Genomic DNA, 21,204 nt, shown 5'->3' on the forward strand with positions numbered 1-21,204 from the left:
GCTTAGTATAGCTGTTTTTAGCAAAACTGTAGCTTTGACGATCAACGCTAAAAAGACACAATGCATGGCGATCAGCAAGTGTGCGTCCCAGCGACCTTACACCGAAAGAGACAGTATAAAGCTAACAGTGGAGGGAGAACCTGTTGAACAGGTCAGCAACTTTGTTTATCTCGGTGCCAACATCAGTGGGGATGGTACCATTGACCGAGATCTTGACATCAGGATCCAGCGTGCTAATGGTGCGTTCCATCAGCTTTGGAAGATATGGAACAGTCGAACTATAAGAACGCCCACCAAGATCCGTATCTACAAGGCTGCTGTTATTACTATTCTGTTATATGGAGCTGAAGTGTGGAACACAACAAAGAAGCAGATGAAACGGTTTGAGGTCTTCCATCTGACCTCCCTGAGAAGAATCTTGAAGATAAAGTGGTTCTTCCATGTCTCCAATGAAGAAGTTCTCAGGCGTGCTGGAATTAAGTCTATCGAAACTTTCATCGGTGCAGCTAGACTAAGGTGGTACGGACATGTTGTCAGAATGCCAGAGACGCGGTTCCCCAATTTCTTACTGGATTGGAAACCAAACTATGGAAAGAGACTGAGAGGACGACCCCGCAAAGGCTGGATGGCCTGTGTACTCGAGGATGCGGCTGAATTTACAGGTGTCGATAACATCAGCAGAGATGCAGTAAAACAGTTGGCTCTAAAGCGAGTGGAATGGAGGAACATGTTACGCGGTAGAAGAGATGTGTGTGATGCAGGCCACTCCAACGACTAGGAGAAGACCTCTTCATGTATGTATGTAGCTTTGACTGAATACAGGAACTCTGAGTTGGCCAGTTCTGTTATTATAGGGATACCCAGCCCTCCATACCTTGGTGGTAGAGAAAAGATCTCTCTAAGAGTGTCAGTGCAACTAAATGCTCTATCAAGGATTGCTGGAATGAACTCCTCTCTGATGGTAAGTTCGAGTGGTTGAAGTCTATCTGCTATCTCAGGTGTAGTCCTACACACATAGTTCCATCTTTTCGAAAGTCTGTTATGAATCGTTGTGACAAGGTAAACGCAAGACTAAAAGCTAAAAGCTAAACCAAAACCAAAACCAAAACCAAAACCAAAACCCAGGTAGTCATCCTGAATAGTATATCGGTTAATCATACAATAAATTACTAGAATATATAACATCCCGTTCAACTAAAAAGTGTTAAAAACAATATAGATTTAATAATTTAACTGAATTCGTAAAAAAATGTGATATAAATCAATCGTACAAAATTTAAAATGTTTGAAAACGTGGTCAAAATGAAATCTACAAAAGTGCGAAGTGAACTCACGTGAAAATGTTGAAACGTGTTGCGCTCGCTACACGATTCAAAACTTAGCGCATTCCGTTTAAAACAAAAAATAACGTGTTTCTCTTCAAAACATAAACGTGACAGGGAATATTTATAACTTTATGTTTGATCTGGATAATTTAACTGGATTAATGTGTGGTTAGATTTACACATTCAAAATAAAACAACTGTCATAAAATGTGATAATGAAACGTGTTTTATGTTCCTCCCAGTTTGCGGTAACTTAGCCTGTCTGGTGGTTTACTATCACGTGCAAAGTTTGCTGGCAGAAGCAAATTAGGTTTTTGCAATTCATGCTCTCTAACAATATTAGGTTTTATAGTGCTACGGTTAATTTCTATGGCAAGCTCACGTGGTTTAAGTACAGGTTGTGCAGTGATTATAGGTTCAACGGCTGCCTTATGGTTAGGCTCAGCGGGTAGATTTGGATTATTACCAACTATAATCGAAGTTTCCGGCTCTGTACTCTCAGGTAAGCTAGCTGTCTTCTCGAAATCACCATCAGTAGCTGTAGAACTCTGCCCATCTCTTATCTCCAGCTCAACTCTCGGTGTATCCGGATCTGTTTGTTGCAACGGTTCTGACACAACAGATCTCTTGATCACCTGGTCCAAATGCTTGCGGTAGACTCCATCAGGTGTCTTGATCAGTAGCACTTTGGTACCTTCCTTACCCTCGATAACACCGTTTCTCCAGCACTTCTTGTTCTCATCAAAGAACGATATAGTGTCATCAATCTTCAGATCACGAAGTTTCGATTCAGCAATCGTGTTCTGATCGTTTAAAGCAACTTTGGCAAACTTACTACTCGAACTCGGGTGTAGAAAACTCAAGGCGTTTCTTGTCCGTCGTTTCATCATCGCAACTGCAGGCTCTACTCCGGTAGTGGTGTGTGGTGTGTTGCGGTAGTTTAGTAGCCAGTCAGCCAGGTTACACATAACGTCAGGGTTTTTCAAGATCATCCGTTTCATAGCTCTTTTAAACAGTCCGACTGCAACTTCTGCTTGTCCATTACTTGCAGGTGAGTAAGCAGGAATAAGCACGTGTCGAATCTGGTTATTGTTCGTGAATACTTTAAACTCTTCTGAAGTTAGACTCGATCCATTGCCTGATACTAGTATCTTGGGTAGTCCCCAACGGCTAAAGATGTCTCGTAACTCTTGAATCACTCTCTTACTTGTAATGTTCGTCATTCTAACAACTTCTAACCATTTTGAATACGAACAGATAACTATCAGCCACATAGATCCAAGAAAGGGTCCACAGAAATCTAGATGAATCCGCTCCCAAGCCTCCATAGTTTTAGCCCATGGGTGTGGTGTAGATCTAGCGGGTTTCTTCTGGTTTAGTTGACATGGTTCACATAGTTTAACCATTTTCTCGATCTCAGCATCCATGTTTGGCCAATAAACATAGCCTCTCGCTAGTGCTTTGGTCTGTGAAATGCCCATGTGTGTTGCATGAAGCATTGAAAGCACGCTCTTTCTCATACTCTCTGGAATAACAACTCGAGATCCCCAGACAATACAGTTCTGGTCTACTGACAACTCGTTTCGACGTGTGTAAAACGGTTTCAGCTCGACATCAACAGGGGGTTTCTCGTTCCAGCCGTCTTTAACAAACTGTAACACTCGACCAAGTGTCTTGTCTCTTCTTGTGTGACTAGCTATTAACTCAGCGTCAATCAAAGGTTTGTCATCACCGAAGTAGTGCACGCTGAAAACAGTATCTAGAGGTTTCATTTCAAACTCCTCTGTTAACTCGTCATCAAACTCTCTCGTCTCTGCTGATGTGTCTAAAGGCAGTGGAAAACGGGAACATAGATCAGCATTACAATGTTTACCAGTGGGTCGAAACTGGATCTTGTAAGTGTAACCGCTTAGGAACAATGACCATCGTTGTAAACGACCTGCCACCATGCTAGGAATTCCACGACTAGGGTGAAAGATAGATTCCAGCGGCTTGTGGTCTGTAACTAGGGTAAACGGTCGTCCAAAAAGATAACGGTGCAGTCTCTTAGTCGCCCAAACTATTGCCAATGCTTCTTTTTCTATCATGGAATAGTTTCTCTCAGATTTCGTCAGTGTTCGAGATATATACTCGATCGGTCGCTCTGTCCCATTTTCATCAATATGTGACATAACAGCTCCTAAACCAACGGATGAAGCGTCCGTGTCAAGCTTTAACTCCAGCTCAGGGTTGTAGACTGTTAGAACCAAGTCAGACGATAACAGTGCTTTTAACTCATCAAAAGCTCTCTTTTCTCTATCTCCAAAGTGGAAAATACTGTCAGCGGGTCTTAAACGGTTAAGTGGTTCAACAACTGTTGACATGTTGGGAATAAAACGTGAATAGTACTGTGCACCACCAAGAAATGATATCATCTCCGCTCTAGTAGTAGGATACGGTGCTCTCACTATCGTTTCAACTTTCGAACTCAGCGGTCTTATCCCGTCAGCAGATACTTCATGGCCAAGAAATGTCACCTTAGGCTCCATGAAAACACACTTGTCTAGCCGGCATTTGTAGCCTTCTTTCTCTAGTGCTGTAATCACCGTTCTCACGTTCTTCATGTGACTCTCATCATCAGGTCCAGTTATTAGAATGTCGTCAACACGCCATGCTGTGTTCTCTGTCTTTCTCAAGGTATCATCAATCTTGCGTTCAAATATCGGTCCGGCAGATGAAATACCGAATGGTAGAGAAGTAGGACTGAACAATCCTTTGTGTGTGTTCAAAGTCACAATCTTTTGGTCACATTCTCTCAACTTCAAACTATTATAAGCGGCTCTGATATCCAGCTTAGTAAACAGTTTACCTCCGACAATCTTACTCAAGCAATCTTCTATCGTAGGAAGTGGGTAAATAGCTGTGTCAAGATTAGGATTTACGGTAGTCTTGTAGTCACCACATATGCAAATCGTACCATCCGCTTTCATGACAGGAACTATGGGTGAAGCCCAGTCTGAGTGCTCTGTTGGAATCAGCTGTCCATTCTTTACTAACTCGTCTATGGCTTTCCCAACCTTGTCTACGATGGCAAATGGGACCTGCCTTGCCTTGCAAAACTTTGCTCTCGCATCAGGCTTAAATTGTAGACAAGCTTCGAATCCTTTAACAGTTCCAACACCAGGATCGAACACAGGACTGCGGAGTATCTCACTAACAAATTCATCTCTCTGAAGCTTGGAGACAGCGTAAGATTGCTCAACATCAACAAGTCCTATCATATGATCCAACCAGTCTTTACCAAACATCTGGATGATCCACTCTCGACCTAGGACATTATAATTACAGAGGATCTGATATTTAGATATATATTGCTGTGCTGTAAAAATTGACTTTATTTATTTATTTATTTATCTCTCGACCTAGGAGTGTGGGAAACCGACAATCGACAACATATAGTGGTAATATCCATTTCTTGCCTCTAAATTCAACGTTAACAAGGGCCTTGCAGTCAATGCTTTCACAATTAAAATTAGCTACTTGCAATTTCTGGGAACATGGAACAATCTGGCAATCAGTTAGTCCTAGTCTAGCAAAATCAGACTTACTTATACAGCTTAAAGATGAACCAGTATCTAACTCCATTTTCAAAATCTTATCATTAATCTTAACTTTAAGAAATGGTTTCTGATTACAATCAATACAACTGGATAAATTACTAACAACTGATGCAGGAAGAGTACCATCGGGAACAGGAGTCTGTACTGGAATCTGGACAGGATCAGCCGTCTCCACGCAGTACAACGTGTTCTCCCACTCTTGGTGTGTGTACCCATAATCAGCAGCGCAAGCGTTGCCATCATCATGATCACCAATCCCTTCAACACAATGGGATTGCTTCTTAGCTGAACGACAGTTCTTCGCGATATGTCCGGGTTTGCGACAGTTTCTGCAACGAACTTTGCAGTTTTTCGCAACATGACCACGAACAGTACAACGTGAACAAACAATGCTAAGGTCGGCCTTCTGATGAAACTTAGAGTTTTGAGGTTTTTGAAACTTCCCGGGTTTTTGAACATAGTGTGTTGTGACTGACATTGAACTTTGCAGAGCGTTCTCCTTCGTCTGAGCTTTATCAAACAGGCTGGCAGACGTGTCGTTGGTAGCAGATTCTGATATGAGTTCAGCACGTATCCTATCAGAGGATAGTCCAGCCACAAAACGTGTACGCACCATTAAATCAAACAAATCACCGAACTGACAAACATTAGCAGCTTCCTTCAATCGTGACATAAAAGTACATAAGGATTCACCAGCAATCTGATTCAACGTCATAAACTTCTGCTGTTGAGCTACAATGTTTGTTTTGGGTGATAACCGATCAACAAGAGTTTTTCTCAGGGTAGCGTAGTCAGTGTCTTTAATTTCAGCTGGAAATGTAAATGCACGCAACTTCTTCAACGCGTCAGGCCCCAGATTGACTGTTAACAGTGTTCTCATGAGTTCTGCTTTTTTAGCAGTTTTCTCGTTTGCGTCATCTGGTAACTTATCTGCGTGTGCGAAAATGAACACAGAAGCGGCGTTTTCAAAGATTTCCAGCCACTCTCTGACACAATCAGTTTCCTTGGATAAGCGTAAGTTCGAAACCAGACTCGTCGCCATTGTTATGAATCGTTGTGACAAGGTAAACGCAAGACTAAAAGCTAAAAGCTAAACCAAAACCAAAACCAAAACCAAAACCAAAACCCAGGTAGTCATCCTGAATAGTATATCGGTTAATCATACAATAAATTACTAGAATATATAACAAAGTCCATATACAAATGCAGAGTATGCAACTTGAGGCTCTCTTGATGCAATTCCTGCTAATTGCTTCACGTCACGACACCATTCCTCCACTTTCTGGTCTATAAAGCTGTGATGCCCTTCTATTGACCCAATAAAACTGCCTAAATACCCTTTCCCAACCGTTGTGATGTTGACATCAGGAAACATCTCTTTCGCAGCTTGTTCAAAATCAGGCTTCACCACTATCCATGTCTTGGCAGGTTTTGGCTGGTATCCAAACCCTGGTCCATTGCGACACAACGTTTTCCACCATTTTTGCAGCCCAACTAACTTTCCTCCTGCAGCTGAGTCATCAGCATACCAAATCTGTTTGGCGCCTTCTATGTTGTGTGTAGAGTAGATTAAGGGCATAGTTCCACAAGCATAGAAACCCATGGCAGGTGGATCTCCTTGAGTAGTGCACTTAAGATCATCTCCTCTCCGCCAGATATAAATAACTCCGCAGGGGATCTGTAGATGTTCATTAGATATGTTGCAGCCTCTGGGCAAACCACATACATGTTATAAAGTGCTGCTTCTCTGTTCAACAAATTGAAAGCATTCTCAGCATCAACAAAGACCATTGCTTCTGTATCAGGGGTTTCAAAGAGCTCTCTGGCTGCATGGACTGCAGCCTCCACTCCTCCTTGAAGGCCCGCACAAACCTGAATAGGTGCTGTTGAGGTAGCAAAATCTTCTTGCAATGTCATCATAACTGATTTGCCAACAATTCTTCTGATAACCTCACCAATCCCTATAGGGCGCACCCCGGGCTTCTTATCCAGAGGCACCAGCCTACAAGCAGTGAAGGATTTCAGTAAATCAGGGTCAACATATCTGACACAAAGGACTCTCACCATGTTTGCAATAGCGCTACAAAGAGCATCTGACTTCTTCCCGAACTGCTTTGAACACAGAATCCGTTTCCACCCGTCAGAATCCAAGCCTGAAGGCCCTCCAGCACCCTGAACTTGCTTGGCTACATGCCTGATCCTGTCTCCGTCTATGCTATCAAAAATGACCGGTTCCACATGTCTAAATGGGCCATTAAGGCAACTGCCTTCTGGGGCTGGGGTGGCTTTCGGATGTTTCTCCTTGAGGACTTTAATAACTTCTGCTGTGGGGTTAAGCGCACATGTTGCTCTCTCTCCTATCCAGCGCATTGCCGCAGATACTTTTCCCTCCATCATCAGTCGAGTGAACACCTTTTCAATCTGTCCCTTCTCGTACTTCCTTCCTCCAATCCTCCTCTGGATTTCTCTACCTTCTCTCAGGAGTTCAGTCAACTTTCCCTCTTCCCTCATCTCATCGTAAATTTCCTCACACTTAATCTTCACTTCTTCACCTTTCCATGGACTTAACAAAAGGAGGGGGGAGATCTGTGAACTCTCGTAGTCAGGAAGTGAGCACTGAATAGCCGGAGCTTCAGCCATTACTTCTTGCTCATCAACTTCACTCCTTATCTCTTTAATCGCTGCCGTGAGTAGGTCGTCTTCTCTTTGGGTTCCTGTAACATCAGGGTCTCCTAGTTCCAGAAGGAACTGAGTTAACTGAGTACTATTTTCAGAAGTTGATTGTATATCAACACACTCGTTATCAAGGTCAGTACACAGAGAGGAACAAACAGGGCAGGTATCATTGGTCTCTCCGGAGATGTCAGTTGAGATCTGGCTGTCAGATGTAACTTCCCTTAGATTTTCAGGCTGAAGCAGAATGTCTAATGTACTGTCCGAGCTTGATCCACCTCTGATGTCAATTTCTGGTACCAGTGTGCCACCGAAAGGAACCAACTGAATACAGTCTACTTCATTGTTAGATTTAGATCTGGTTTTCATCATTTCCAACCCAAAAACGGGGACCACCACTGTTTTCCGAGTCGATTACCAGCAGGAGCTGTAGCAGTGGCGTAACGTTACTTTGTGCCGCCCCCCTGCTGATTGAAATTTGCCGCCCCTTTTCCGCCCCTAAAATTTTGTGTCCCTAAAAAAAAAAAAAAAAAAAAAAAAAAAGGTCGGGTACTTTTTTGCCGCCCCCTACACCTTTTTGCCGCCCCCTGAAGCAACAATGGTACCCCAAATATTTTTTTCACGTCGACCGAACGCTAAATTCGACAGGGTAGTACATAACACCAATAAGGCGCTTTTTCTGTGAAATCAGACCTAAAATCCAGGAAAATGCCGCCCCCCTAAGGTGCCGCCCCCCTGCTAGCAGGGTTAGCAGGGGCGGTTGTTACGCCACTGAGCTGTAGCTTACCGCTGACAGTCCCTACTGGATGCGGGTCTCCTTAACAGTAGTGGATCCGAATTTGGGATCTGATGGAGTAATCTCGACACCAGAGGGTTTTACAGAGTATTTCGTCAAACTTACAACTTTTGCTATTAAATATCAACAATCAGATATATACACATCTACTCCATCATAGGGGCAGGGATGAGGTTATAATGCAGCACACTACAATGTAAATATACTGAAGGGGTACCCTTTTTGATCTTTTGGCAGGGTCTCTCAATCACGTATCAGATCATTCAGCTGAATCAGTCGTTGAGACATTAAACAAATGTTCAATTTCGCATAGATCCAATGGATCCTTATTAACTACTCCCTCAATAAATGTAATAGATTTGTAGTGTTGTAATTAGTTTAAAACATAGTGGTTTTGTCCAACAATAATGTGACATTAAAAACTTGTGTCAAGATCTGACCTCCGATTGTTTAAAAATAACTCCTTTTCTCCTCGTAGACTATTTCGAAACTATAAAAGTGACATGATGACTGCCCCGCAAACATTTACTCACAAGTGTTAAATACGTTACACTGACAAAATTCAGTCGTGAAAATACGTTTAACTGTTTTAAATATATATTTAGGAAAGTTAATTTTTAAAAGGGGGACACCCAACTCATGTAGCTGAGACACCTCACAGCAAGTATACCAAAGTGGCTCTTGCTTGCGAAAGGTGTATTGACTACCCGCCGAAGTGGTAGGTTGGGAGTCTCCCCTGGGGTCATATCGTCCGTAAAATTTTACACAATATAAATCTACAATAAATTATCCATAAAATTTACATTTACCTCATAGCTCGTCTTCTGAGGTTTGAGGTATGAGATTGAAGGATACGTTATTCAGTCCAAGTGCATCCAGTTTGATGTGTATTTATAAATTGCTTCATTTTGCACTAAGTTGACGTGTTTCGACCAAAGTTAAACGTGGAATTGAGAAACTTTCGAGACACTTCACCTCGACAATTTATTAATTAACCATATATGCTATAGCTGTGTAAATATATGAAATACAAACAAATAGTATTAGTAACTTGTTACACCTTACCTGGGGACCCCAGGCTATTATGTTATTATTAAGCTTCACCTAACCATGTGCTTTTGTGCCACTGCGGGCGCGCTTGATTGACGATGTCAACCCATCGAGATCGTTGCTCTGCAAAGCAAGAATGGGTCAATGCGAAGCAAGAATAATAGTTCGCGCGGCGCGTCGAAGCGGCGAAGTCCTTCACAAGCGCAAGGGCTCTAAATAGAGCAAGCAACTTGCTTGTAGCGCGATGCACTACTGGGTCGCGCGCGCATCCAATAATGCTTCTCGCATCGGCGAGATGCGAAAATTGACATCGTCAATCAAGTAACTTGCTAAAATAAAAAATGATTTAAGCACATGTTTACGTCAATTATTTGACCATTGTTAATGGTCTGGCCCGGCGCGCGCTACTTCGTAGCACTTGCCGTTGGGCATTTCGAGAAGAAAGCGGCGTGCGCTACTTCGAAGAAATTTAGACGAGTAACATCCGTTAAGTAAATTATTACATATTACTAAAATTAATTTACTTTTTGTTTTAATACAATTTCATTGTACATGTCACATAATTGGGTAGTTGAATGAAACTTGTGATACAGTGAAATCGAAACAAATTTTTTCTTTATCGCAGATGCGCGCGCTCAATTATGATCAGCGCGTGTGCGGTTTTTGGAATTTCACGCTATTGCAATGATTAATTGTTAATGCTTATACTGCGCAAGCGTCCGAAATTTTCACAAAAATTATTTTGCTTTGCATGCTTCTGAAATTTTGGTGTTGGTAATTAATAAATGTAACATGTTATTGTAAGCTGACAATTAAATCAACCCTCATGCGCGCGGCACTTACTGTTTTGGCGGCACCTAAAGATTACTCACCAATGTGTGGCTGTGTTGTTCACATAGCCATGTGTCTACGCGTACTGCGTGACGCGCTTCGGCGGTCGCGCGCTACTGCAAGCGAGAAGGCTGATCTGGTTAGAGCAAGCTGTGTTGCGCGCGGTGGGATGTGCCTATTATATATTATATGGTCGAATTTTCAACTTTGATGTTATTTATATGTTATAAATATAACATAATATGTATTGATCGTTTTGTGGTGAATACAAATTTTGAAAGGGCTTTCTGTGGGATATAAACTGCACATTTAAATATTAAGGAGAAAATCTTTAAATTATGTTAATATAGTTAATATGTTTTGTTAATTTTTAAACGTCATTCGCTCTACTAAGAGCCCTGATCTTGGGATATAATTTGCGTGTGCTGTGGCGCCTGCTGCAAAGTCTGAACATTTTACTTCTCACAGAGTTTCTGGACAGGATGACTGTGAAACTCCCATTAATGTACATGAATCGCATGTGCTTGTTCATGTTATTTGACGGACCAACGTTAATGTGGCTTTTGCTATGTGTTGGTTAAGCCGAATTAATTATTATGTAATCAAGTTTATTTTTCTCTTTTTTTTATTGAAATCTTTCAAATCAGTCAATTACATACAAGTTTACACAATGAATTAGTTAAATATAATATTGTCCTCTAAGCATGGATTGTCAAAGTTGAAATTGTCTCGGACAAAATGTATGTAACCAAAGGACCTGAGGGTCACCAAAACACAGATATTGAGTGCAAATGCAGCTCCTGCACAAGCATGGGCCCTTATAAAATTGTAATAAGTTACTTTAAACAAAATCACACACCCATTCAATCAATTCATAAAATATTGTGCTGTGAGATGAAATTGAGAAATATGTGAATGCAGACAGCAAGAATAGATAATCTTGAATAAACTATTTTACGGATTTGTTTCTATTGAATAGTCAAGTTCAGAGTCCGAATCCACCGGGATAATTTTCCCCCACATGTAAGTGGAAAGTTTACTTTTAAAATCAGTGATACTCTCTATCTCACGGATATCTAGAGGAATGTGATTCCACTTAGTGTGGGTCCTATAGAAGAAATTCTTGGCAAAAGCGTTGGAGCTTGCTCGAGGTGAGATAGAGCTTACAAAACATAGAGAGTCCATGTGACTATTTCTGAGCCTTGAGTGGCCTTGAAATGGTTGCAAATATGAGGGTAAAGTGACAGGTATATGTTGCTTCACAATTTTAAAGAAGAAGATGAGATCCAAGAAGTCAAAGCGGTCTTCAATCGGCATAATCTTCAGCTGTCTGCATTTTTGAATGTATGTGGATGGTGGATAACTCATATACTCCTCGTGAAGAATCCACTTAATAGCACGCTTTTGGAGGCCCTCCAGCTTGCTTATCTGGGATTTTGTGACTGGTCTCCATATAACCGAGCAATGCTCAAATAGGCTCCTCACTAAAGTGAGATACAGTACTCTACGACGATTTACGTCTTGGACAAAATAACAATTTCTTCTCGCCATGCCTAATTTTTGGTTTGCCTTAGAAAGGACTTTGGAGCACTGATCTTTCCAATCGAGATTTGATGTCACAATTACACCCAGATCCTTTTCATGATCAACATAGTCAAGTGTGATTCTTCCCATGGAGTATACAAAGTTAAAGAGTGGTAGGACACTAAGGAGGGAAACTGTTTCGGATATCCTTCCTGCGACGGTGAGGACCTTACATTTGTCGGGATGAAATCTCATTTTATTAGAAAGTGACCAGTCATGGAGATAATCAATGTCCTTCTGCAGTCGCAGGATATCAGACTCCGAAACAATCTTACGCCAAATTTTAGTATCATCGGCATACAGTGACAGTTGTGTGCCTGGTGAAATCCCCACTGATATATCATCAATGAACATAATGAACAGCAATGGTCCCAAAATTGACCCTTGAGGTACACCAGACTGGGCGTTTCTCATAGAAGAAAACTTGCCACTTATCAAGACCTGTTGTTGCCTGTCTCTTAGATAATCAGTGATGAATTTCAGTAGCCTCCCATCAATACCAAATTTGCTCTTTAGCTTAAATAATATAAGATCATGGTTAACCGAGTCAAATGCTTTGGCAAAATCAAAGTAGACTACATCTGTTCTCATATTTTCATTCAGTGAGAGCGCTAGGCTGTCGCACAGTCCTACAAGATTAGTTGCACAAGATCTCTCAGCTCGGAAACCATGCTGTTTGTCATTGATCATGCCATTAGTAAGTGCCAATAACTCATCTCTTATTATGCGTTCAAGAACTTTTGTGATTAAGCATGTAAGAGAAATTGGCCTATAATTTGAAACCTCATGTTTATCCCCTTTCTTGAATATTGGTACAATGTGCCCCAGTTTCCACTCCCTTGGTAGTGTCCCAATGTTGTAGCATGAATGAAAAAGTATTGATATAGGGTATGCGAGCCCAACCGCACAGTTTTTCAAAAGTTTCCCATGGATACCATCAGGTCCATAAGCTTTATTAGCATTAATATTGGAAAGGATTTTGCTAACCCTTCTGTGGTCAAATTCAATATCAAAGCGCCAATCATTAGAGTAATCTATATCTATGTCATAAGTTGATGCCTCAGAGAACTGCTCGAAGAAAAAGTCATTAAATAGGTTGGCCTGGTCTTCAGGGCAGTTGCGGACAGTGCCTTTGTGGCTTACAAACTCGGGGATCCGCTGACTAGCTGTCTTCGATTTGACATAGGACCAAAATTTTTTTGTTATTAAAGCACTATCATCAGATTCATTTAATGTTTCCCTCATTTTTTGAGCAACCACATTTTTGAAATTTTTCCTAGCAAGGGAGAATGCAATTTCAGCTCTATCACTTTTATGCCTTTCTTTATGTAATCTCACTTTCTTGCGCCATGCATCATAACACTCCGAGTCAAACCATGGATCTTGGCCATCAGTCTTGACAGAGCATTTTTTAACAAATTTATCTGTGACATTAAAAAGTTTGTCCTTAAATTTTTTCCATCCAATTTCAGGTTCTGTGCCATTGAGCAATGCATCCCAATTCGTGTGTCGGAGTTCATGGTTTAGCCTCTCCCAGTTCACAGTCTTAAAGTTATAGCACATACGCCTGACTGGCTTCCTCCTACCAACTTTAACGTTGATCTTAAAATTGATGGGGAAGTGGTCAGACTTGCAAGCACTATCTCTCTCACCTACCATTAGGTCATTAATATTTGACACAGAGTTTGTGAGCAATAGGTCAAGTGTTTTGCCTTTGCAGTGGGTAGGTGTTAACACACATTGTTGAAGGCCTAGATCAACAAAAGATTCAACAAAAGATTGCTTAATAGGACAGGAGCTGGCCAGGGTAGACCAGGAAACTCCGGTCAGGTTAAAATCTCCTAGTATGAAGACTTTACTCAGTCCTCTTCTTCTGAGAAGAGTTTTCAAAGACTCAACAATTTTTTCATGATTTGCGGAGCCCAGTGTACCAACACGATAACATGTGCATACAACAAACTTAATTCCAGTGGAGGTCTTAAATTCCACAGCAAGAATTTCTGCACCATACTTGAGACGAACTTCCTTTGAAGTTAGATCAAGGTCTGCTCTCACTGCAATCATGACCCCTCCGCCATTCCTCCTAAACCGGTATGGATTAGAAGGATCTGGTGGATGAGTTTTCTTCGATCTATCAGAGCGAAATATCTTATATCTGTCAGGGTGCAGAAATTCACTATCAGCAATAGAACTCTTAAACCAGGTTTCGTTAAGTATTGCAATATCTATCTTAGCCTCATTAAGATAAGTCGACACTTCAAGACATTTAGTGGTATCAATCATTGGATGGGCATTGTTCAGTTCACCAAAAGGGATGAGACCTTGAACATTCTGAAAGTAAACATTCAATTTATTACCATTCCCAACTCTAACACCTATGGGAGACGGCCCTGGGTTTACAATTCCAGGGTTTACTAAAACTATCAAAAAACCATTCATCAAAAACAACCAAATTATGCATCCCGTGAGTGTATTGCCGGTTCTACCAGTAAATATGCAATTTAAGTTCTTATGGATTGAAATCTGGCAAAATCTATATAAACCATCGAAACTGTAATTATTCCTCAGATAATACATATTTGCTAAATATAAAAAGAAATAAACTGTAAAGCATCGGCACAAGTTAGGAACTGGGTATGTTGGTACAAAGGCTCGGCAATCATAAGTGACCCTAGAAAAAGCCAACCCACTTACCCCGACATATGTGATAGTGATTAGCGAAAAGTGACATATGAATATAACATAAAAAATATAAAATAATAAGCGAGAATCAATGCAGCTGTCTAAATAATCAAAAATACTACCTGTACCACGTCTACGGTTCTGATGTTTGATGGATTTTGCAAAAGAATTTCCACTAAACACTCCAACTCTAAATCTGTATGTTACTAAATCGATCATGGTGTTTTACAGGTGAGTATACTTGCCAGACTACAACTGCATATCATTAGCTTAACAAGGTTCAGAAGACAGCACAAAAGAACTACTGATAGATATAAGGATTAAAATATCTACTGTGGATGGCACGAATATAAAATCTGGCCAACACACCCATACCTTTCTGAGGATTGGGGTGAATGCCTTTGTTCTCAAATAAGGGATCAAATCTCTTAACAGGCTCACTTAGAGCTCTCTTAAACTTTGTAAAGGGATAAAACACATCCATGAAAAAGAACCTCCTGAATACACACTCATTGTATAAAATCCTATTAAAATCCATTACCCTCTTGTTAGTTAATTTATCGTTATCATTCTGTAAAGGTAATGGCAATAGAGATTGAACATATACCTTACAGTTGGGAAATAATAGGCCTATCTTACCAAAAAGTTGCTTTACTGGTCCCCTCAAAATACCAATTTTATCCCCCACACGCCTAATATCGTTTGTGCCTACGCTGATCAGAAGCTTCTCAACGTGGACATCAGGATGTGCCGTGCAGTAGTCCTCCAACTGTTTCTGGACTTTGTCCATTTTTGCTCCGCCTTCTGCAACATTTACGACTGTGACTTTCCCTTTTCCCAGCTTTGCGGAGTCCAATCTTTGAGCATAAGAGTCTCCAGCAACCAACATGACTCTTTGCGCAGGTACTTGGGCTTCGGTGCCAGAAGCTGGTGTACTAGTCTCTGCGCTGATATTCTGAGAGCTAACTTGGCCACCAGATTTCACAATAGCTCGAAATGACAGGGAGTATCTTACTTGCTCCGATTTCTTTGGAGGCTCTCCCTTTGTGGCCGGCTCTGCTCGCACAGCATGCCTCAGATTCTGCTGTGTCCCAGGCCGCATTACAACAAGACTGTTGTTCTTCATCCTTATCGTCTTGACACAATTAGGTTTCCCAGTTGTGCCCTCGTAAAACTCAAGCGTCCGTTCACATCCCAGTGAGAAAGAGCAAATCGATTTCTCCTGGTCCATTAGTTTCTCACCGTCATTGTGTATTGAAGTACTCGCTTGGTTGTTTCCATACTTGATGACCAGACATGAGTCCAGAGGTCCAGTTATCTCCGTACCAAACATTAAGTCACTTATATTGCAGTACCATTTATCAATTAGTATATCAAAATATGTCATTGTAATTTTGCATGGCTGAAATGTAACGCTTGATTTACATTTATAATAATTAATTGAATTTTCAAATTTTAAAAAATTGAGTCATGAGGCTGCATGCATGTGCAAATCCGCTGTGAACTTTTTATTTATCCAATCTCCATGGGTCAACTTAACCGAATTATCGGGCAATCTGTGATTGAGGGTTAAATAAGGAAAGGTCCTACCACTAGGTGACTATCTATATCCTGTACATTCTTTACCCCGTTCTAGTTGCCTGTCCGTTTTCAACCAAGTTAGCAGTCAAGGAAGAAAATCATTCACAAAATGAGCATTATATTTTTATTGTTATAAATTTGTTGATTCTGTAAAATGTGCGAAAATTAAATTTCTTTTTTCGTTGAATTTCTTGTTTCATTAAATTTTACAAACCATAATTTGAAGGGAGCTTTCACTAAGCACCACCTGCATATAAAATAATGCTGAGACAAAATGTCTTGGGAGGTTTTCAGTGAGGGCTCCTCAAGGGCCGTTATGTAAACTTGTACTCTGTATGCATACTTTTAGCCCTATGGAAAAATTATGTCCCTAGCCGAATTTATCGCTGGTTAATGGCCAGCCCTTGTGTGTAATTGTATTGTTAGCCCACTCTGTAGGCATTAGGAAATAATAATTAAATTTCAGTCAAGTCATACACACATCTTTATACACGATTATATAATTAAAAAACTCTTTGTTGGTCTATTCCAGGTATAAAACATGATACTATATTTGAGTTTGTACTAACATAATAATAAATTCTGTTTTGTTTACCTAATAGCAGAATCTACATCAGCTTCAGGTTCATATACAGTTTTGAATTTTGATGTAAAATTTCTCTTCAGTTTGCATGACATTACCATGAGAAATGCTGCTGGAATAATTGTATTTCGTTTTGAAAATGAAATTCCTGAGGTTCTTTTGCTATTTAATGCAAATGGTAGGTGGAGTCCTCCGAAAGGTGGCAGAGAGAAAGGAGAGTCCGAAATGGAAAATGCGATGAGGGAAACTTATGAGGAGTCAGGATTGACAACATCTGATTTAACCATGATAAATGATTATCGATATCAGTTTGAGTACACAAAATATGGGATGAAAAAACATAATATTGTGATATTCCTGGCAAAGATCAATGATCCGAACCATGAAATCATTATCTCTCATGAACATACTAAATTCCAATGGATGAAGTATGATGAGGCTGTGACTTCTCGCAACCATGACCCCTCTAATGACCAATTCTCGAAAATGTATGAAAACGTATTTCAGGTTATCAAAACAATCTCACACTAACCTTTAAATTAATTGGTCTTTTGCCATTCACTCAATAAAGATGTATTACCATTCATAAGTTCTAGAGTCATAGATTGTGATGTAATGTGTCACTTAACAATCTGCTGAAAATATCCCCTCTAAAATTATTAGACGAAGCCCCTTTTGTATTATAATTAGTTATATTATATAGTTTTAAACTAATTACAACACTACAAATCTATTACATTTATTGAGAAAATTATGTAATGTAACGTGATGGAGGTTCTTTAAGCGGGAAATTCCAGTCCAAACCCTGGAAACATGACATAAAGGATTTGTTTTACTTGTTGCATGAAAAGCACTAATACCATGTACACGATATGATCGTCTATAGTGATGGGAGTGTGTTAAGCCAAGAATGCATGGATGCTCTTTTTGATTGAGATTTAGATAGTGGAAATTATTATGACAGATAGACTCTGAAGAAAATAGCAATATAGGTGTGATGTTGCCACATATTTTTGTTGTAGTGATCTTTTGCGAAGTGTTGTGTTTTTTGAGGTTTATTCTATAAGATGGTTAATAGTCATGTTGTTGCAGTTCAAATATATGTAAGTACTATAATAATAAGAAACAGTATCTTTGATTTTTAATACCGTTTATCTAAGAAGCGTTTTTATAGTGGTTTAAGGGGGGGGGCCAATGGATATTTTTTTGTGAAACTCGATTTCGAGATAGCAGTTGACCAACAAACTAAGACCAGTGACCGAACTTTTGAGGGGGTCCCGGACCCTAACCGCCAAACGGTGCCCGCGGGGCAGCCACGCCCATATTTGGTCCAAATTAGGCCCAATTTAGCCAAATACTCTGAACATGCCCAAAACCCAAATTTTAGGTGCTCTACTTGTAGCTAGTGGTCTCTTGAAGTCGTATATGAAATTTCATCAAGATTGGACAAAAAATGACTGAGTTATGAGCCAAAAACCATATGCCCATATTTGGGCATACGCACCAAATTTGGTAGATTTCGTCCCATAAATTGGTCAAATATCAATATTTTTCACTGAAACTTACTTTATATGAAAGGTAAGCCTAAACTACATATTCTCTGTAAGTTATAGCTTTATATCTGTTTAAATGTGGATACTAAGGCGAAAAGACCGCAACAAATGAACTAAATTGCCCATATCTTGGTTCGCGATATTCCCGGAATTGATCTCATTAAAATTGTAACAACTCAATCAGTTTTCAAAATTTTTCCATGAAATTTTCGGAATCGACTCGAAATCGCATTTCCACCTTAGTTTGAGAACAGATTTTTGATTAAGGCCTCAAAAAAAATTTGGCGGCCAAATTCTGAATTTCTCCGGGAAAATTTTGGAATTTGGCCGCCAAATTTTTTTGGAGGCCTAAATCAAAAATCTGTTCTCAAACTAAGGTGGAAATGCGATTTCGAGTCGATTCCGAAAATTTCATGGAAAAATTTTGAAAACTGATCGAGTTGTTACAATTTTAATGAGATCAATTCCGCGAATATCGCGAACCAAGATATGGGCAATTTAGTTCATTTTTTGTGGTCTTTTCGCCTTAGTATCCACATTTAAACAGATATAAAGCTATAACTTACAGAGAATATGTAGTTTAGGCTTACCTTTCATATAAAGTAAGTTTCAGTGAAAAATATTGATATTTGACCAATTTATGGGACGAAATCTACCAAATTTGGTGCGTATGCCCAAATATGGGCATATGGTTTTTGGCTCATAACTCAGTCATTTTTTGTCCAATCTTGATGAAATTTCATATACGAGTTCAAGAGACCACTAGCTACAAGTAGAGCACCTAAAATTTGGGTTTTGGGCATGTTCAGGGTATTTGGCTAAATTGGGCCTAATTTGGACCAAATATGGGCGTGGCTGCCCCGCAGGCACCGTTTGGCGGTTAGGGTCCGGGACCCCCTCAAAAGTTCGGTCACTGGTCCTAGTTTGTTGGTCAACTGCTATCTCGAAATCAAGTTTCACAAAAAAATATCCATTGGCCCCCCCCCTTAACTGTGATGTAAAACAGTAATTAATTCTGTGCTACTTTTATAATTTGGTAATTTCATATGATTATTTCATCATTTTCTTTCAGTTTATAGCAGTTTATTCATTGTTTTCAATCAATAATACTTGACTTTCATTGATGTATCAACATATGTTTGTAGGAGGGTGAAGCACCTTCTATTTTCAATGCTTGTGATGAGTAAATGCTCCAACTCTAAGTAGCTTTCAGATGACTAATTAAAACTTTAGGCATGACAAAGCAAATCTCAACAGCTGTGTCCGACGCAGTCCTCTCGCTTACTTGTCTCGTGGCAAGTTATGACATCTTCGTGGTGGGTCTCATTTTTATGTTTTCAAACTTTCATACAAAATGATATTTTCTATTGATCACTTTACTTATTCAACTCAAATGAGGGGGTTTCAGTAACAACTGAGGCAATTAAGAGCTATTCAATTGCTCGATGCAGCATCTAGATACTTTTTAAAAGATGTGATTTGTTCACTTGTGAAGCTTGCCCAAGTTATCTAAATAAACTTTTTTTTTCAGAAAAAGGAAAATGTTTTCCTGATCTACGGATTCATATTAGCAGGCCTGGCTGCTTTTGCTGGTGTAGCACGATTTAGTGGTTGTGACTCTGTCAAGGACATTCACACTACTCTGTCTCTTCACGGTGGAGCAGTGGGTTTTCCCTGGATGCTTCTCCTTTTTGCTTCCATTCAACTCAACCAAGGAGCCAAGCTATCTCTTGTTTCACCTGGCTGGGATATCTTAATTATTCTTGGAATGCATGTTTGTACCACACAGGTAAATAATAAGTATTGTAATTTAATTAAAGGGGCTTGGATCCTAATCAGGCTCATTATAGAAGATTCAAATTGATGGTATTTTCTGAACAAGGAGACAGGTTCAAAACATTTTATTCAATGTTACAGTACGAGAATACCCGGAAGATGTTGGTTCCTGCCACACTTCTTGGGCTCACATACTCTGCAATCATCAACAGCAACCAAAACTACCTCATGGCTAGTGGGCTACTCTTGCTCTCTGGACTTTTTGGAGTAACAGGTATTTTTGCTTATGCTAATTATATTTGGACATAAGTTATTTTCGCCAAACGTTTGGCAACATTTGATATTTTATTATTTTCCTGTCCCCAGATTTCGGCTGTCTATCATTCGTTAATCGTTAGTTATTCACTATCAGCACGTTTTTGTTGTTGTTGACAAGGTGACTGAATGTTCCAGTTGCCTAACTTGATCATTGCTTCAGGAAAGATAGGGCCGGTGTATCGCATTGATCTGTTTCACTATGCACTGTCTGGTGCTGTCTACGCTCTCCGCTCTGGACTTTTATCTACAGTCTGAGATAATTGAAGATAAAATGCTGCTGTGCTGTACTTTGATTGACAGTATAACTGATACCAGCAAAAGATTCGAATTCTATGTGTTCAGACTTGATTATTTTGTTTGTGTTTATGATTCGCTGGAATTTATGTTTAAAGTTGCTGCACTTTATATTATTTTATAATATTTGATTTCCAATTGTAATCACTCATCTAAGCTATGTATGATTGCAGTAAACTTTTTTATCGTGTAATACGGAGTGATCACACTCTTCACTGTTGAGCATTATACATAATAATAATTCAAACCCGGACCCAACGGATTTCTAGTTTTATGCTTTGTTCAGTGAAGTATGGTCTACATTAATTCTATGAATCTATGAATAAAGAATCGTTTTTCAGTAATTATTTCTGTACATCTTATTTGTTCACAAAATTGAATAATTTTAAAAACTCTGGCGTGTTACTTGACTTGAAAAATGAAAGTTGAAAAAAGTGAAAAACATGTCAATTATTATTATTATTCAATATTGTGTGGTCCATACATATTATGTACTTTTTTATGAGTTTATGATAATATTAGTGTTCATGATATTATCATATTATATCATACCCTTTCT

At 39.7% G+C, this 21,204-nt stretch overlaps 5 protein-coding genes across 5 annotated transcripts in view; 1 reads left to right on the forward strand and 4 right to left on the reverse strand.

Annotated features, from left to right (window-relative positions):
* Positions 1-8,748, reverse strand: part of LOC134819316 (diphthine methyltransferase homolog) — a 75,920-nt gene extending 67,172 nt beyond the window's left edge. Inside the window, exon 1 of the mRNA XM_063829210.1 lies at positions 8,728-8,748. The gene's annotated coding sequence lies outside the window, so the exon portion shown is untranslated. The remainder of the gene's footprint in view (positions 1-8,727) is intronic.
* Positions 1-8,763, reverse strand: part of LOC134819314 (queuine tRNA-ribosyltransferase accessory subunit 2-like) — a 50,176-nt gene extending 41,413 nt beyond the window's left edge. The window contains exon 1 of the mRNA XM_063829206.1: positions 8,731-8,763. The gene's annotated coding sequence lies outside the window, so the exon portion shown is untranslated. The remainder of the gene's footprint in view (positions 1-8,730) is intronic.
* Positions 1-21,204, reverse strand: part of LOC134819315 (transmembrane protein 64-like) — a 106,233-nt gene that overhangs the window by 64,550 nt on the left and 20,479 nt on the right. The window lies entirely within an intron of this gene.
* LOC134819900 (uncharacterized protein K02A2.6-like) lies at positions 1,553-4,294 on the reverse strand. The gene has a single exon (XM_063830053.1). The coding sequence runs from the start codon at positions 4,292-4,294 to the stop codon at positions 1,553-1,555; it is 2,742 nt and encodes a 913-aa protein (XP_063686123.1).
* On the forward strand, positions 19,489-21,037 carry LOC134819739 (uncharacterized). Its single transcript, XM_063829857.1, has 4 exons — positions 19,489-19,573; positions 19,789-20,046; positions 20,175-20,307; positions 20,512-21,037. The coding sequence occupies exons 1-4, from the start codon at positions 19,493-19,495 to the stop codon at positions 20,604-20,606; spliced, it is 567 nt and encodes a 188-aa protein (XP_063685927.1). The 5' UTR covers positions 19,489-19,492; the 3' UTR covers positions 20,607-21,037.

The sequence above is a fragment of the Bolinopsis microptera genome, chromosome 8 (assembly GCF_026151205.1).
Source record: "Bolinopsis microptera isolate Bmic1 chromosome 8, MBARI_Bmic_1.0, whole genome shotgun sequence".
Lineage (NCBI taxonomy): Eukaryota > Metazoa > Ctenophora > Tentaculata > Lobata > Bolinopsidae > Bolinopsis > Bolinopsis microptera.

Coding starts and splice junctions, on each gene's coding strand:
- LOC134819900 (XM_063830053.1), bottom strand. CDS start 4,294: ATGAAAGCGGATGGTACGATTTGCATATGTGGTGACTACAAGACTACC.
- LOC134819739 (XM_063829857.1), top strand. CDS start 19,493: ATGACAAAGCAAATCTCAACAGCTGTGTCCGACGCAGTCCTCTCGCTT. Junction 19,574..19,788: donor CAAGTTATGACATCTTCGTG/GTGGGTCTCATT, acceptor TTTTTTTTTCAG/AAAAAGGAAAATGTTTTCCT. Junction 20,047..20,174: donor TGCATGTTTGTACCACACAG/GTAAATAATAAG, acceptor TCAATGTTACAG/TACGAGAATACCCGGAAGAT.